The 17,771-nt window shown below is 35.6% G+C and overlaps 2 protein-coding genes across 7 annotated transcripts in view; both read right to left on the minus strand.

The window, feature by feature from the left end:
• The window catches only part of MGAT5B (alpha-1,6-mannosylglycoprotein 6-beta-N-acetylglucosaminyltransferase B), a 253,842-nt gene that overhangs the window by 216,445 nt on the left and 19,626 nt on the right, over positions 1 to 17,771 (minus strand). The gene's annotated exons all lie outside the window — the stretch shown is intronic.
• MFSD11 (major facilitator superfamily domain containing 11) overlaps positions 2,012 to 17,771 on the minus strand; it is a 36,242-nt gene continuing 20,482 nt past the window's right edge. For all 5 annotated transcript variants that reach the window (XM_056814245.1, XM_007482974.3, XM_001371304.5 and 2 more), the window contains 3 exons: positions 7,367 to 7,541; positions 5,706 to 5,841; positions 2,012 to 5,139 (listed from right to left, as the gene is read on the minus strand). In XM_056814245.1, the coding sequence (XP_056670223.1) occupies positions 4,975 to 5,139; positions 5,706 to 5,841; positions 7,367 to 7,541 (476 nt within the window). In that variant the 3' untranslated portion in view covers positions 2,012 to 4,974. The remainder of the gene's footprint in view (positions 5,140 to 5,705; positions 5,842 to 7,366; positions 7,542 to 17,771) is intronic.

The following is a 17,771-nucleotide window of genomic DNA, read 5'->3' on the forward strand; positions in this document are numbered from 1 at the left end:
TAATACATACAGGTACTGTTCAGGTACACTAAGTTTCAGTATGCCTCAACGACTCAGTAACTCCCTAGAAGCCACCAGTCTAAATTTGAATTGTGTTCCCAGACCCCTCAGCCCCTATGGTATGATTGTTGAATTGTCTCTAAGAACTGCTGATTAATTATTCTATTTTTTTAAAAGCAATTAAGTCATTTTCCTTGTTTGTAAGCTCAAAACTTCTCACAGGGTAATGAGAAAATTAAGCCACCTGTAACAAAATCATTTATCTTGTGTGCAACCTTTATTCTGTCTGTAATCACAATACAAAAATATAGAATGTTAATCAAGTGATTTGTTAAAAGTTAATGTATCACTTTTCTAATTATCTCTCTTTGATTATGTATACCTGCATGCCAAGAATATGGATATAAAAATAAATCCCAAGCCTGGGAATGTCGGAGCAGCTGAGATGCAAAGCAATCCCATGGCCGTTATGATTAAGCTGTCGTCTATTTGTTGTTTATTTTATTTTATTTATTTTGACTGATCGTTTGCCACCTGTCGGGAACCCTAGAGTTGCAAGTGAGGCTGGACCCTGACCACGGCAAAAAGGTAGGCAGAAAGAGTCAATTTTCACCAGATAAGGGGGAACTAGAAGCAAAACTCCATATAGAGGAGTGCTGGGTGACCACGCCCCAGGTTCCAGGACTGGGCCAACTTCAGGATCCCAGCACCCTGGATACATCAAAAAAACAGAGCACCCCACTCCCCAGATTCAACCAACTTCAATGAAGCCTGGAAGTTCATAGCACTTGGCCCTTTCAAGTCTGAGGCTGTGGTGAAGCCCTAGACCCAGAACAAAGTAGTTCACCGTGCAGAGCCCTGCAAGCTAGCAGCAGAGGAGACAGAACCAGCAGATTTCAGAATTCACAGTCCATAGGCCAAAAAAGGCTGGGAAAGTGAGCAAACAGTAACCAGAAAATTTCTATGGAGACAAAGAGAGACTGTGAGATCCAAGCAACCACATGAAAAACTTCAAAGAAAAATGGAAATTGGTCTCAAGTTCTGGAAGAATTCAAAAAGGAATTCAAAAATCAAATGATAGGTGGGAAAAAATGGGAAGATAAATTGGAAAAAGCAATGAAAGCAATGCAAAAAGAAAATAATAGTTTAAAAAGCAAAATTGGTTAACTGAAAAAAGAGGTACAAAAAATCCAATGAAGAAAGGAGTTTCATAAAAAACAGAACTGGCTTACTGAAAAAAGAAGCAAAAAAAATTCCAATATTTTCTAAATGACCCCCGGTCCTAAGTCCATTTATTCATCTAGAATAGGATTTTAACCTTTAAAAAAAATTCTTTGGCAGGCTGATGAAGCTTATGGATCTCTCCTCAGAATATTTTAAAATGTATAAAATAAAATATGTAGAATTACAATTCAAACTCATTACATTAAAATGGTTATAAAAAAAAAAACAAGTTGTATATAAAATTTCTAGTTTAAGAATCCCTGATTTAGAAGCAGCCTGTATATAACACCAGGAATTATGATCTGAAGGAAACAGTCAACAGACTGTATGGCAATTTTGAACCTTTCAAGATTAAATCTAGGTTATTTTCATTACAATATTTTTCAATCAATATTACTCTAAAGGTAAAGATACCAATAATGATGAAAATAATTGCGATGTTTATTCTTTCTATAGTATCTTTCTAATACTCATCAGGCAATTTTGCTATTTAAAATGTTCTACCCATCCATTAGCAACTGATTTGCATTCTAAAAATCAAGAAAGTAAACTATCCTTTATCAGTATGCAAGGAAAGTAATTCTGTTAAGAAAATTCAAAGCCAAGGATAAAAATTTCCTATGCTTTTAGGTAAGATACCCAAAATGTCAATCAAAATTTTAATATACACATAATATATTCAAAACTTTAAGATGGAGTCACATGATACTCACAAAAATATTATAGGAAGATTGAGTTACAGCATCTCATGTGACTATGATAATAAGACTATAAAGCCACAACAGTGAAAAGCTTTTTCAATACTTTATTAACCACACCCTAAATTTAATTAAGCTGGGATTTAAATAGAAGTACTCTCCATCTCTCATCCAAAGATCTCTTGTGCAAATTTTTAAGGTCACTATTTCCATTTACAGATATGAAAACTGCATACAAAATTTATTAATTCAGCACAAAGCACATCAGTGGCAGTCAGGGAAAGCTCAAGTTTTTAATGATTTCAATTAAATATCTCTACTTTTATTCCCTTCAACACTGCTAGGAACCATACAGATGATGAAATACTGTAGTTTCTTGGCTCAACTGTATTTTTCCAAATTAAAATACTTAGGAGCTACTCAGCATTTTTATCCCTATACAGTTGGGGAAAACCATCGTGAACAGAAGGACAAGGGAGAGGTCTGGGAAATTAAGTGGTTTGAGGAAATATATTGGAGGCATTTTTCATCTTAATCACAGACAACTTTAAGACCTAAGTAAATAATAACATGGCTCAATGTATCTCACATTGTGCTATCTCTGAAATTGCACTTAACAATTATTAATATTGTGTTTCCTAATCGTACTTAATCTAAAGCAATAAGACATCAAACTTTTACAACCTTAATAATAATGGCCCAAAAAAGGACAATTCAGTACTTTTAAATCAATTTTCTTGATTCTTGTGCTTAATAGTGCCTTAAACATAGTACATACTTTAAAATATTGGCTGAATTTTAAATCCTAATCAAACACATGCTTCCCCTCCCCCCCTTCTAGTCTGTAGCTGACAACTTTAGATTAAAAATTCTCAATCTGAACATTAAATATCTATTTTAAATAGATATATGGAGATAGTCAAGATGTCCACTTGAGCATCTCCCCCAATATTTAAATTTCTTTCTCAAAGATCTATGGACATCTCTGGTATTTTAATTGAAGAAAATAAGTAATAATTTTGTCTAAATTATTATTCTCAATGACCATGGCAATCAGGTCTAAAGTCCAAATAAGTACACAATGGACAAGATGAATAACATCTTCCAGAAGAACTATAGGCAAGATACCAACATAGCTGTGTTTTTGTTTATTATATCCTTTAGATTAACATTTTTTAAAGCTTCCCTATATAATTCTATAATTTTGTAATAATTTTCCTTTGCTTTGCTTTTCGAAACTTTGTATCTGCTATAAACTATAATTTGAAAAAGGGATTAGTAAGCAAAATGTTTACTAGAACTTAAAGTATAAGCTTTTTCAAAATTGAGATTTCCTGGGGGCAGGTAGGTGGCTCAGAGCATTGAGAGCCAGGCCAAGGTTCAAATCTGATCTCAGACACTTCCTAGCTGTGTGACCCTGGACAAGTCAATTAAACCCCATTGTCTAGTCCTTGATGCTCCTCTGCCTTGAAACCAATGCATGGTACTGATTGTAAAAAAGAAGGGAAAGCTTCCCTTCTTTTTTTATGGAGAGGGTTGGATGGTTTGTCTCACTGTAAGGATGCAATCACCAGAGAAACAGTTGAGTGAACCAAGTGGTGAGGGAAGATATGGAGGTTAAGGTGAATCCTGTTAATGGAGGGAAGATGGCAAGATCTCTCCCTCCCGAGGTGAAATGAAGCAGGAGTTAGATTACCTCTAGAGAGAAAGAACGGAGACTTTCTCTCTCCTTTCTCAAGGGTTATTTTAACAGACTATATCCCTTGAGCACTAATGAGAGCACAAGCTGAGGGGAAGAGATGACACTTCCCTTGCCACCAATTTCTGAGGGAGGCTTCTGTTTGCCTTCCTCAATGGAGTTGGGTGGCAGGCTTAGTCTGCGTTTGCCCCAGAAAGAGACAGGAGACAAGCTTTGAGTCTTGCCTCCAATCACCCAACCTCCCTTCCAGTTATAGAGGAAATCCAAACCCAAAATAAGACTTGAATACTAATGTTTTAATTGAGGGATAGGGTAATGGTTGAAGGAGGAAGGGAAAAGGTTGCCCTATCAGGTTGTACACACAGTAGCTGTTCAAGAGGCTGACACCCGTGGCCACAAATGCCTCAGCCCCTTTTCACAAACTGACTGCTTTTTCTAACTCTATGCTAATTGTTATCCTAAAAGCTAAATCATAAAACAGTTTAGGGAGGGCAAGGGGGGACCAAGAGGAGCCAGGAGGCTGGCTCTGTGTTTGAGAGGGTCCAAGACAAAGACTTTCTCTGGGTCAGTGATTCTTGACGGCAGATGAGGGAAAACAGCAGAAAGATGTCTTTGTAGGAAACAGTTTGGGGATCAAAGGCAGGAAATCAAGGTCTTCGTCTCATGGCTTCTGGGGGAGTGGTCCCTCAGTCACTCAGAAACTGAACCTGTTAGCTTCCAGCCCTGAGTAGAAGACCTGGGCCTCACCAGAATCTTCCTCAGCCAAAGGTTCTCTCCCACAAACCCTTGCTGTCCAAACTGTCACCTCAGTGCCTGTCAGTCAAAACATAGGATTCTAACAAAGATCCCCTTGCCATCCTTACATGATTCTAAGATGGAAGGTAAGGGTTTAAAAAAAAAATAAAAATTGAGATTTCCATTTCAGCCTGTCCCTAAAATTTTAAAACTAATTCTTACATATATGATCACATGATATAATTATTTTTCAATACTATAATAAAACATACTCCATGCACAGCAGGAATCTTTAAAAGATACATATTCCAATAGCTAAGAAGGATTCTCAAATAAAGATAGAACAATATTAACATTTTATAACACAATTATATGAGTGAATAAGAAAGAAATATATCCAACAGAAAAACTATTCAAAGAATGTCTTTCTTATTATTTCATTCTTTAAATATTCTGTAAACTTGACCAACTTTGGCAGAGAGTCTTTTTTTTCCACATTAGTCAATACCATCCATTACACCGCTTAAGTTGACAGTGGCTCCTTCATTCAAACTTCTGTAACCCTGAATTTCTTCCCACCTTCCCAGGATTCTTGGACAAAATGCATTACACATGAGATCAAATGCTTCTGTACTCTGATCCTCGAGCTACAAAATTAGCAGCTTCCCATTCCACAGTGAAGAAGGAAAGAGTTCCAAAGAAGCCAAATATCACCATGACCAGAAGTTGCCAATGAAGTAGAAGATAGTTGCTGTAGAAAAATGCCATTGCTGCACAGATGGACTGAAATATCATAGGGGAAAAAAAACAACATAGATGGTATTAACATATCTCTATAATTTAAATAAATTACCCCATACCCTTCTCATCTAAATGATATCCATTCTGATATAGTCTGACAGATATTGAATGGTTAGTTATTTCCCCAATGTGGTACATGCTCTTGCTTACCTCTGCTAATATACACAAAAACTAGGATCCTTGCAGTTAAAATTGCATTTTGTACATAAAAAGGGGACAACACAGTACAATATGAGAAATACCATTCTCTGGAAGAATGGACTATGGTAACAAAGAGAAAGTCCTCCCTTTAAGTTGTAGAAGATAAGCATGCAACTATCCCTTCAGAGGAAAGTTTTTCATTATATACTCACACACATTTATTTATGTTAAATGAGACCACGAAAACTACATAGCCATTTCCTACTTCTAGTCATACATTCTTTGAAAGGGTAACTTTGACATAAAAAAATAACTTTTTAAATAAAAACCAATCCACTATTATAAGATAATATGAATTCCAAATACAGAGGGGAAAAAAGCTGCCATTTTAAGGAGCATGACATTACCTGAACAAACTTAAAGACTGCAAAGGCAGGTGCACTATCTTCTGAATAAAGGAAACCCAAAATGCTAATTAGCTGAGTGTTAAAGCAGCTGTCTCCAAGACCCAATAGAAAGCTGCAAAATAAGGCAATCTCTTTGCTGAATGAAAAAAAAAAGAATAATTTTGTATAAATATTACTAGTGTTTAGTAGAGGCATTTAAGAGAAAATAAAAGCACTATAATATAAGGACTATACATAAACTAAGTGGAAAACTTAAAATAATCTAAAAGGGTAAAATAGAAAAACAGAAGTGGAAAACTATAAAATTTTGTATTAACTTATTTTCAAATCTTGGGAAATTTTATTGCTGATGGGTGGGAAGTTGTGGGAGGGGGGGTAAAGTGGAAAAGGTGGATCCAAATCAGCTACTAATCTTTAACTAATCTTTAACAAAGAGTCTCTCTTTGCTACTAACAACAATATAATGTTATCCAGAACAATTCTGAGGAACTTATGAAAAAGAATGCAGTTCACTTCCGAAGAACTGTGGAATAGAAATGCAGATGAAAACATATGATTTATAGCTTGTTTATTTGGGTATGTGTTTTGAGGTTTTAGTTTTGTAATATTATTCACTTACAAAAATTAATAATATGGAAATATTTTTGTATGATAATACATGTATAACCCAGATTGAATTGCTTGTCAGCTCCAGGAGCGGGGAGGGAAGAAGTGAGGAAAACAATGTAGATCATTTAATTTCATAAAACTTATGTGGAAATTTATTATTGAAATAAAAATGTTAACTTAAGAATCTCAAGAGGTTTTTCTAGAACGTTGAATCTAAATGATGTGCCAACAGTCAAGCAGCAAGTACATGTCAGAGGCAAGACTTCAGTCTGGATCTTTCTGTCTTCTAAAATAGTCCTCTCTCAATTCTGGGCTAGTTCTCATTATGACATTTCCAGAATAATTTCTGTTTTTCAGGGAAAGCTTCAATATCTTTTGTCAGCATGGATATGAGGCCTGATATTAACATATGGTCCATATATCACAATGTTAAAGGGTTTTCCATTGAAAGGCCAATTTCCTGAAGACCTAAAAATCCAACTTCCAAGAATTCTGAGATCTAGTCAGAAAGGCAGCAATGACACAAGCAACAGAAGACTGTATTTGATACCAGAAGGCTTGGGTTAAAATCCCAACTAACATTTATTAGCTGAGTGATATTGGTCAAGTCACTTAATCTCTTTACCCTGGTTATTACCTCATCTATATAAAAGGAGGATTATAATATCTGCAATATCTTGAAGGACTGCTATAAGGATGAAAGAACCTATATGAAGTACTTTATAATTAGTAAAATACCACATAGATATTAACTATTGCTATTATTTTTCACTTCTCTTTTTTTCCCTTTAGCTTTTGTCTTTTGGCTAAACTTGTTGTAAAGGAAGGAAAAACCAACAAACTTATACTATACAAACAAAACTATAGAAATAATTTTAGGATTATTTCCAATTTTCTAAGGTTCAACTCTACCAACAGATATTAACAGCTACCTTCTGGTAGACAGAACAGATTTTCAGGGTAACATCCTTAGGTATTTGTGAACCTTATCCTTCCCCTAAATAAGTTACTAAGAAAAGGGAGTCAGTCATAGGCAAGACAAGTTACTATACCTTGAATTGATATAAGCATTGCTATCAGTTCCTTCAATAGGAGCAACTGGGGCATCACTGGGAATGTTAAGAAAAATTAAATAAAAAGCTACAAAATGCACCAAAATGCCCAACAGCACAACTGGGTTCCTGCCAAAACGACTGTTCTTGCTTAACAAGCCAAAGAGACTTCCACCTACAAAGTCAAGAAGGCAAAATATTACTATCCAATGGTTGTGAATGAGGAGAGATATTTATTATTGTTCACAAAAGATAAGAAATTCAACACCTCCATTACATGGAAAATTATAATAAGAACCAAAATACTAAGTGTTTTGGAGAAGAATAATCATTAAACTCACTTGTCCATAATTTGAATGCAAAGCAAAATGTATAAGCAGATTTTTATCAATGGGGGAAAACATCAGAGATCATATGGCCATTATATTTTTAGAGTGGATTGGACTTCAGAAACAGTATCTTGGAACTGAAAGTACTTCACTGATATAGTTCAGTGTAATTATTTAATTCAATCCTTTTATTTTTTTTATAAATGAAGAAATACAGCCCAGCCTATCAAATAGCAAGTGAGTGGCATAGCTCACTAGAAATAATCCAGGTTTTATAATTCAGAATTAAAGAATTTCAGGGGCCATCTAGACCAACCTATATACAAGCAAAGATCTCTGCCTGATGAGGACTCATATTCCAGTGCTCTTTCTATGTATTTTATTTTGTACATCAAAAAACATTATGCTGTGAAGGGATCCATACACCTATCAAAAGGTCTATGACATGGAAAAAAAAGGTTAAAAAGCCCTATACTGTGCTATTATCTAGTACAACTCATGTATGAATCATTGCTCATAACAAACATGAACAAAGGAAACTATTTAGCCAGACTATCAATTTTTTATTCTAATCTCAATTAAATGGTCTATGAACCATAAAACTCCAAATTGCCCCCAACTACTTTTTCTTTCCAGTTTCTTCTCTGAGCCCCACTTTAATAATAGTAATTGTATAGGTTTTAAAAGCATTTTATTCATATTATCTGAAATGATCCTTGTTAACATCTCAGTAAAATAGGAAATTACTTAATTATCCTCTCTTTAACCTTAAAAAGCTGAGATTCTCTTAAGATTAAGTTATTTGCTCCAATTTACCTAATGTATGAAAAGACTAAAATTTTCAAAGTCTGGGTTTAGACCTGGTTCCTCTGCTTACTAGAGATATGATGTTGGGAAAATCACTATTGAAAAAAAATAGGTTTTTTCTTCTGCAAAATGGGAGCGATATCTGATATCTTACATGACAGATATGCTTTGAGGATAAAAAAAAATGGACATGAAAGCTCCATAAAGCACTATTAACAACTAAAGTATTTTGATTCGTTGCACTTTCTAAAATAGAATGTTACATGAAGAACATAAGTAAGAGGTCACTCATAATACTTCAAACATTATCAGATAAGACTATGGACTCCCAAAACTAGGTAACGAAAGAAATTGCTTTAATAGCATTCAGTCTAGCAAGGAAGAACCACACATAGAATTCAAGCAAAAACAGGCAAGTTTCATATGTTTCCAAGGAAGCCTAAGGTTGATAATATGGGAGTATTTTAACATATAGGTTAGAACTATAAAGTAATGACTGTGTATTGGCTCCAAGGCAGAAGAGTGGTAAGGGCTAGGCAATGGGGGTCAAGTGACTTGCCCAGGGTCACACAGCTAGGAAGTGGCTGAGGCCAAATTTGAACCTAGGACCTCCCATCTCTAGGCCTGGCTCTCATTCCACTGAGCTACCCAGCTGCCCCCATGACTTAAGTTTTTTAAGCAAACTAGTTTCAAATACACAATATTTAGATGGACTGGTAATGCTTTTGTGGGTAATGCTACCAGTGAGGCAAAATAAAACACAACTATGCTTATCAATCACAGATTCTTACATATAAATCTGCCACAAAATAATCATTTAACATTCTGGGGACTTTCACTTTTCTTTACATCTGTAAACCTTAAAATTTCTTAGACTTATAAATGTTGGAAATTTCACCATTGGGAAATTTCATACTTGAAAAATTTCCTATTGATAGTGGGAACTCTATTGGAATGTGAACCCCATTGGCATGGGAGGTTCCTCCTCCTCCCTTCTTAAGATTACTTTAGGACAGAAACCTTTTGTTAAACAATGGAAAGGGCTTTGACCTATGCTTAAGCATAGAACAGGAAGTTCTTTGAGTCATGATTGATTTTAGAATTGATACAATAGAGATACTTGGAATGACAGAACCAGGTCTTGGAAAATACAATTTCCACCCCACTCAGTCCTAACAGGATTTAGGAAGGGCTGCAGCAAAGGATCAAGATTTAATTATTGAGAATATGACCTTCAACAGACATGTGCAAAGCCACAGACCTCTGGGCGGTCCTGGGTTAAGCTAGAGCCACCATTGGCACAGGGAAGACATGGACAGTGATTGGTAGATGTGAGAACTGAGGGGAGGGAACTTGGATGGTTTCCTTAAAGAGAGAAGGGTCTGAGGACTGAGGGTGGTTGGGTTGGAGAGGTTTTTGGTCTGAGAGGTGGTGCTTTGAGAGTTGGCTCTGAAGGAAGCTGGAGGTGGAGGCCCCTGAGACTGTTTCTCCATTTTGGTCACGTGAGTAATGTAACAAGGGAATCAATTTAAAAGACTGATATATATTAATTTAAGGTCGCCAAGGAATCAGCTATGTAATTCCTAAAAGAAAAACTCAAGTCAGCCGTCAGCCTTTTTTGGAGTTTAATTACAATAGGAGTAAGAAGGGAATTAGAGATAGAGAGAGAGAAAAAGGGAGAGAAGGGAATAGGGCTTAAATACCCCTTCTGTTTAGGCTGGGCCAAAAGGCCCAAGCCCTTAGATAGCTGGGGCAAAGAAAAGAGATCAGTCCCTATTACTCACGTGTCCAAAATGGAGAAACAGTCTCAGAGGCCCCCACCTTCAGCTTCCTTCAGAGCAAGCCTTCCCCGAGCCCAGGAACCACACCGACCCAACTCTCTCCCACCACCTCCCTGGAGTCTCCAGACCCCCTATCTTTAAGGAAACCATCCAAGTTCCTCCCCTCAGTTCTCCCATCTACCAATCACTCTTCATCAATTTCCCTATGCCAATGGAGGCTCTAGCTTAACCCAGGACCGCCCAGAGGTTTCTGGCTTTTGCACATGTCTGTTGAAGGTTATATTTTCAAATGATTAAATCTTTACTCCTTTGCTACAGCCCTTTCTAAATCCTGTTAACTTGAGTATGGTAGAGATTGGAATAATTAAATTTTGATCTAGGCTGCAGCCCTTACTCAATCCTATTAGGACTGAATAGGGTGGAGATTTATTCCAAGTATCTCCATTGTATCAATTCTAAAATCAATCAAGACTCAAAGAAATTCCTGTTCTATGCTTAAGCATAGGTCAAAGTCCTTTCCATTGTTCAGCAAAGGGTTTCTGTCCTAAAGTAATCTTAAGAAGGGAAGAGAAAGAACCTCCCATGCCAATGGGGTTCCCATTCCAATAGACTATCAGTAAGAAATTTTCCAAGTATGAAATATCCCAATGGTGAAATTTCCAACATTTATAAGTCTAAGGAAATTTGAGGTTTACAGTAATAGGGACTGATCTCCTTTCTTTGCCTCAGCTATCTAAGGGCTTGGGCCTTTTGGCCCAGCCTAAACAGAAGGGGTATTTAAGCCCTATTCCCTTCTCTCCCCTTTCTCTATCTCTAATTCCTTTCTTCCTCCTGTTTGTAATTAAACTCTATAAAAGGTTGACTGCTGACTTGAGTTTTCATTTAGGAATTACATAGCTGAATTCCTTGGCGACCTTAAATTAATATATATCAGTCTTTTAAAGTGATTTCCTTGTCACACATCTCAAAGATAGCAATACACAGGACTGGTGCATAAGCAATCCCTCTCTTTTTTAAAAAAAATACATTTCTTTAATGCCTTTTACATTATGTTTTCATAATCATACTTTCTAATATCTTACAACCTGGCCACATCTGTCACTGATGTTTGGGTGATCTTCAATTTTGATTCTTCACAAACTATAACATTTCATGACTCAGAGATATATACCACAAGAATACTAATATTAAAAAAAAAAAAAGACCTTCATCTCCAGGAGAAGCTTACACACTTACACACACACACACTCTAAGAGCTGTTCCTTTGTATACTACAATCATAACAGGCATCCTTTAAACACTTGGTTTTCCTATGTGGAAAGTTGACCAAACTCTTGAAGATGAGTATGAATCTCATTTTTAAAGGCTGTACAATGTTATGATATAGATGACATCTTGCTAATGGCAAATAAGAGAATGTGCTGGACCTCATAATCTTTAATCTGGACTCTAAGCCAGCCCTCCTCCATGATAGCAATGAAAACCTATAGTTAGCATATATATCTTATGTCCTATTCCTGGTTTATTATTGATTAGAGGATCTTCTAAAGGATTCAATATAATTTTGACACAAGCAACAGAAAATATTTAATTGGAAATTCCTTAAGGAAAAATTTTGCACCACTAAATTGACTTTCATAAGGACAACAGAATCTTATATTCTCTATATCTTTCAGCAAATTATTTACTGGTAAAGATGCTGTCTACTATGGGAAATGATTTATGAAAGCTTTCTCTTTTCTTTCTTTTTTTGGTGAATTTTTTTTAAAGATATTTTATTTTCCCAATTTCACTTAGTAACAGTTTTCTACATGTTTTGTCTCCCTTCTTCCCTCCAATGTGTTCTGGGTTATATATGTATTATCACGCAATACATATTTCCATATTGTTCAGTGTTATAAGAGGATACTCATATAAAACCAAAACTCCAAAATAAAAACACAAACTAAAGTGAAAAATAGTATGCCTTGATCTGAATTTCAACTCCAACAGTTCTTTCTTTGAAAGTGGATAGCATTCTTTGTCGTAAGTTCTTTAGAATTGTCCTGGATCACTGTATTGCTGAGTGAGCCTACCCTTTTCTAATACCCAAGAATGTCCTCAATATTTAGATTATTGTACAAATTATAAATAGCTGGGGAAAAGTCATATAGGTCAATATTTATTGATGTTTATTAGTTATTTACTCTTAAGTGATTTTAAAAAGTCTCAGATTTCTTCCCTTTCTTCAGATAAGTTAAGAATCTACTGTTCAGGGTCCTCAAAATCATGTCACTTCTAGCACAAACCTTTTCTGCATATCTGCATAAACTTGGATTACTGTCATCATCTTTGTTTTCTTCAGTACTATTTCCACTTCCTTTATAAAAGCAACTCCATGGTTATGATTTTAAAGAGGCTGATTAAGTGACTTTATTATCCTTGATAGTAAAAAGAGCTGGTTATAAAAAAATACTCATGTCTGGAACAATCTCCTTCTTGATTTCTATTTCCCAGCTTTCCTTCAAATGTCAGCTAAAATCATACCTGCATAAGAAGACTTCCTCCATCCTCTTTAATCTTGGTGAATTCCCTCTGTGAATCTACTCAAATTTATCCAAAATAATCATTTGTTCATAGTTGTGTGCATGTTATCTCTCCATTTGATTATGAGGTCCTTGAGAGTAGCAACTGTTTTTTTCCCTTAGTGTCTGGCATAATGCCTGGCACATAGAAGGTACTTAATAAATACTAGTTTCAAAGTACATGTTAATTTGGAGATTCTTACTGAGATTCTCTGTAGAATTTTTCTACCTTTTCTCCTTTGCAGTTGATGGTGCATACTGCATTTATTTTCATGGTAGACTTAATGAAAATATTATCATGAGCACTACAAGATGAAATAATGACATAAAATGTTTCCTGTTGCCTTTAGGTTTTGGCAAAATCAGCTTTGTCAACTCCCTTATTCACCTCTCCAAAGAAAACCTCTCATCCACCTTTGCATTTTAAGGTTTTTGTTTATAGCAAGAATATCAAGATCGATACAATTTGATTCCTCCAGTATGCATCTATGGTCATTTAACAAAGACCTCATATTTTGGGTAATAATCACTAAATTAAGGTTTATAGAGAGTCTAAAAATTGTCCTAGGGCGTTTGGCAGAGGAAATAGGAAAGGTCCTGGCCAAGCCCAACCCCACTGAAAAAGAATAATTCAATCAAAAGACATTTATTAAATGCTTAGGTAAGAAGCAAAAGCACAGGATCTGGAGTCAGAATGTCACATTGAAGAATGAATAGCAATTAAGGCACTACAGCTAAATCACAGGGCACATGAAGGGATATAAAGTACATAAAACTTGTAAAGTTAGGAACAGGTATGCTTGTATACCACTCAGAAGACTTTATATTTGATCCTGTAAGTTTATTTAATTGGGGGAGGGGGTATTTGGTCAGATGTACACTTTAAGAAAATCATTGTTAAAAAAAAAAGAAAGAAAATCATTGTTAGTGGAGGATAGGTTGGAGTTGGGGACAGACTTGAAGCAGAAGATCAATTAGAAGGAATCCTAGGCAAGTAGTGAAGAGAGTCCAAGCTAGGGTTGTGACTAGAAGGATATGTATTTAAGAGGCAGTGTTAATATAGAAATGACAAGATATGACAAGTAGGGTAGATACAAGTGAAGAGTCATGGATGATTCTGAGGTTGTAGAACAAAGAAGAGTGTTATATGAAATAAAAATTTAATTCCATGTGAACTAGAAAGACCTCCAGGAATTGATGCAGAGGGAAAGGAGCAGAACCAGGAGAACATTATACACAGAGACTGTCACACTGTGGTACAATCAAATTTAATGGACTTCTCTACTAGCTGCGATGCAATAATCCAGGACAATTCTGAGGGACTTATGAGAAAGAATGCTATCCACATTCAGAGAAAGAACTGTTGAAGTAGAAATGCAGAAGAAAAACATATGATTGATCAAATGGTTTGACGGGGATATGATTGAAGGTGGTGACTCTAAATGATTACTCTATTATGAAAAAAGGTTTTGAACAATGATACATGTCAAACCCAGTGGAATTGTTTATTGGTTCTGGGAGGGAGGAGGGAAAGAATACAAATCATGTAATCATAATTTGGTAAGATGTATATTGAAAATTATATTACATATAATTGGGAAAATAAAATATCTTTGAATTAAAAAATAATAAAGATGGAGTTCAAGTTCAAAGAAAATCGTGGTCAGGATCATATAAGACCTTGGAAGCTTCTACTAAAAATGAGAAAACTTGTAATATAACATTCTAAATAGCAAGAGAGACAATCATTCAAGAATAACTTACTCTACAAAACTGGATATAACATCATAGGAGGGAGAATGGATCTCTAATGGAATAGAGTACTTTGAAGAATTTCTGATGAAAAGCCCAGAGCTGAACAGAAATTGTGAAATGCAACAAGTTAAAAGAAACCTAGAAATATAAGGTTATTTCAGCAATGAGAAGGATATAATGTTAACATTATAACATGGAAGAAAAAAGTATTATCTGAATCTTAATATTGTCAAAGAACAATGAAGGCGATAAATAAGAAAAGCAGAGTAGGCAGCTGGGTGGCTCAGTGGGTTAAGAGCTAGGCCTAGAGATAGGAGATCCTAGGTTCAAATCTGGCCTTAGACACTTCCAGCTGTATGACTCTGGACAAGTCACTTAATCCCCATTGCCTAGTCCTTACCACTCTTCTGCCCTGGAATGAATAACACAGTACTTATTCTAAAATGGAAGGTAAAGGTTTAAAAGAAAGAAGAAAGAAAAGCAGAGATCCTGGGGTGAATTGGTTCTGTTGGGAAGGTTTGAGGGAGAAAAAGAGAAGCAAAGATAAATGGAATATAGTAGAACAGATTAGAAGAAGGTGAAGCTTGCTATTTCTCATAACTGGGCTATGTTAGAATATACAAACATAAAAGGAAATAATAGGGGGAATGGGTATCAGATGAATTTTAACTCATCTAAAATAGACAAAAGAGGGTTGAACACACATCTAGTGTAGAAAATTCAGTAAAAGGGAAACAGAAGAGCTGAGAAGGAAAATCACAAAAAATCTCCCAAATTTCCTGACACTGAAGGGAAGAGACAGAGGACAAAAAGATAGAACAGCAAAGAATGAGAATCTAAGTGACTTATCTTTCCTCTAAGACAACTGGAGGAAAGGATGAACAGAATGTGGTATATGAATGTAATGGAATATTTATTGTGCTGTAAGCAAATATGAAAGAAACAATTTCAAAGAATCCTAGGAAGCAGAACTGGAGCAGTGAGGTGTGTTAAATTATTATTTGTGGTTGGACTTGATTGGTGGTCGCCAGGGATTTGATTTCTAAACCCCAAAATGAATTACTAAAGTAAATGTAATTTATAGTAGTTTATTTACAATAGAGGAAGATTTAAGGAATGAGAAAGAGAAAACTCCGACTTCCTCTGAGCCAGGTAGAAATTCTAAGGCCTTAATCAGGGAAGAGAGTTTCAAGACAATTGGCCTTTTTTGGAGGTTCACACCTCCAGAAAGGCGGGGGTCACTAAGTCAGCCTTGCACTCACCAAGAGTGAAAGATTCCTGCTATGCATGCAGAATCACAGCAGACACTCCTCTCCAGGACTGCCCACTCATTCACATGTGGGTCACAGTCCTTCTCAATGCATGAAATGGGTGTTAACACCTTTTTGTGGTTAGTTATAACTTTTGTGGTTAGTTCACCTTTTGTAGTTAGTTAACACCTTTTTGTAGTTAAAGTGGGTAGATCTACTTCAAATACTGAGTTACCACCTTTTGGGGATTAAAATCTAAAAACAGATTGTGGATTACAATTCAATCTTCCCAATAAAGGAAGAGCTAAGTACCTTCATTGTTACAATCAGGGGATTACAATCAAGGAAGAGCTAAGTATCTTCACTGTTACAATCAGGGGTGAGCTAAATTCAATCTTCACAGGTGAGAAGAACTAGGAGTTCAATTTATACAAGGTCAGTAACACTGTAAAGAAAAACAACTTTGGGGGGGGGGGCAGCTGGGTAGCTCAGTGAATTGAGAACTAGGCCAAGAGTTGGGAGGTCCTGGGTCCAAATCCAGCCTCAGACACTTCCCAGCTGTGTAACCCTGGGCAAGTCACTTGACCCCCATTGCCTAATCCTTACCACTCTTCTGCCTTGGAGCCAATACACAGTATTGACTCCGAGACAGAAGGTATGGGTTTAAAAAAAAAGAAAGAAAGAAAAACAACTTTGAAAGACTGATCAATGTTAACCAAGTCTCCAGAGGATCTAAAATAAAGTGCATTTCCCACCTCTTAAAATAGAGATAAAAGACTGAAAGTGCAGAAAGAGACATAGTTGTTGTATAGGTTTATTTTGATTGGCTATGCTTACTTATTTTTTCCTTTGTTCTTTCTCTCAGTTTTGAATAGGAGATTTGGGGGAGTGGGGAACATAGCAATAGATTCACAAAAAGGGCCACCGAAACATAAAGAACTGACTAAAATTTAGAAGACTAAGAACCATTCCCCAACAGAGAATATAAGAGGCAGTCTTGAAAGGAAGAAATCCAAGCTAGCTATAATCATAAAAAATGCTCTAAAGCATCACTAATTAGAAAAATGAAAATGGCAAAGAGGTAAAAAGAAGAAAATGACAAATGTTGGGAGCACTACACTTGTATTGTTTGTGAAGCTGTGAAATGGCCCAACCATTCCGGAAACCATTTTGGAACTATAACCAGAAAGCTCTAAAGTCAAATATATACTTTCCAGGGGTGTGCTAGAGTTAGATGGAACCAACTTGGGAGAGATTATTAAATTTTTAGCATTAGCATATGCATCTTTGAAATGAGCAAAAAGCCATAAAACAAGCCTTAATTGTTTTATTAGTTGTCTAGACTTATGAAAATGTTGGAGAAAATGTTAATAATGCAGAATAAACTTAAAAGTGAGCTGTACACACATTCTTTTCTGGAGAACATGTTATTAAACATTTGCCAGAAAAACCCTCTCTTTGATCCACTAAAATGAAAACTAAACTCATACCCAAAGAAATAAAAGAAAATGGAAATTGATCTATAGAAACAAAAGTATTTACATCAACTTTTTGTGGTAGCCAAATTTGGAAGCTAAGGAGGAACAGTTTTATCAGTTGTGATATATGATTGTTATTGTGCACTAAAAAGTATATTAAATGGTCAATTTCAGAAGAAACTAGGAAGACTTTTATGAACTGATACAAGGAAAAGTAAGAACTCTATCAATTTATACACTGATAACCCATATAAAGAAAAGCATCTTTGAAAAACTTTAGAACTCTGATAAATGTAATACAAAATGATGACCCCCACTGCCAAAATGAAGATGAAATATGACACACATCATGACAGAAAGTTTATGATAAGCTTAAAATGCAATATGAGATTTTCAGACATTGCTAATGTGGGAAATTGTTTTGTAGGACTACATAGATAT

Source organism: Monodelphis domestica, chromosome 2 (assembly GCF_027887165.1).
Source record: "Monodelphis domestica isolate mMonDom1 chromosome 2, mMonDom1.pri, whole genome shotgun sequence".
Classification (NCBI taxonomy): Eukaryota; Metazoa; Chordata; class Mammalia; order Didelphimorphia; family Didelphidae; genus Monodelphis; species Monodelphis domestica.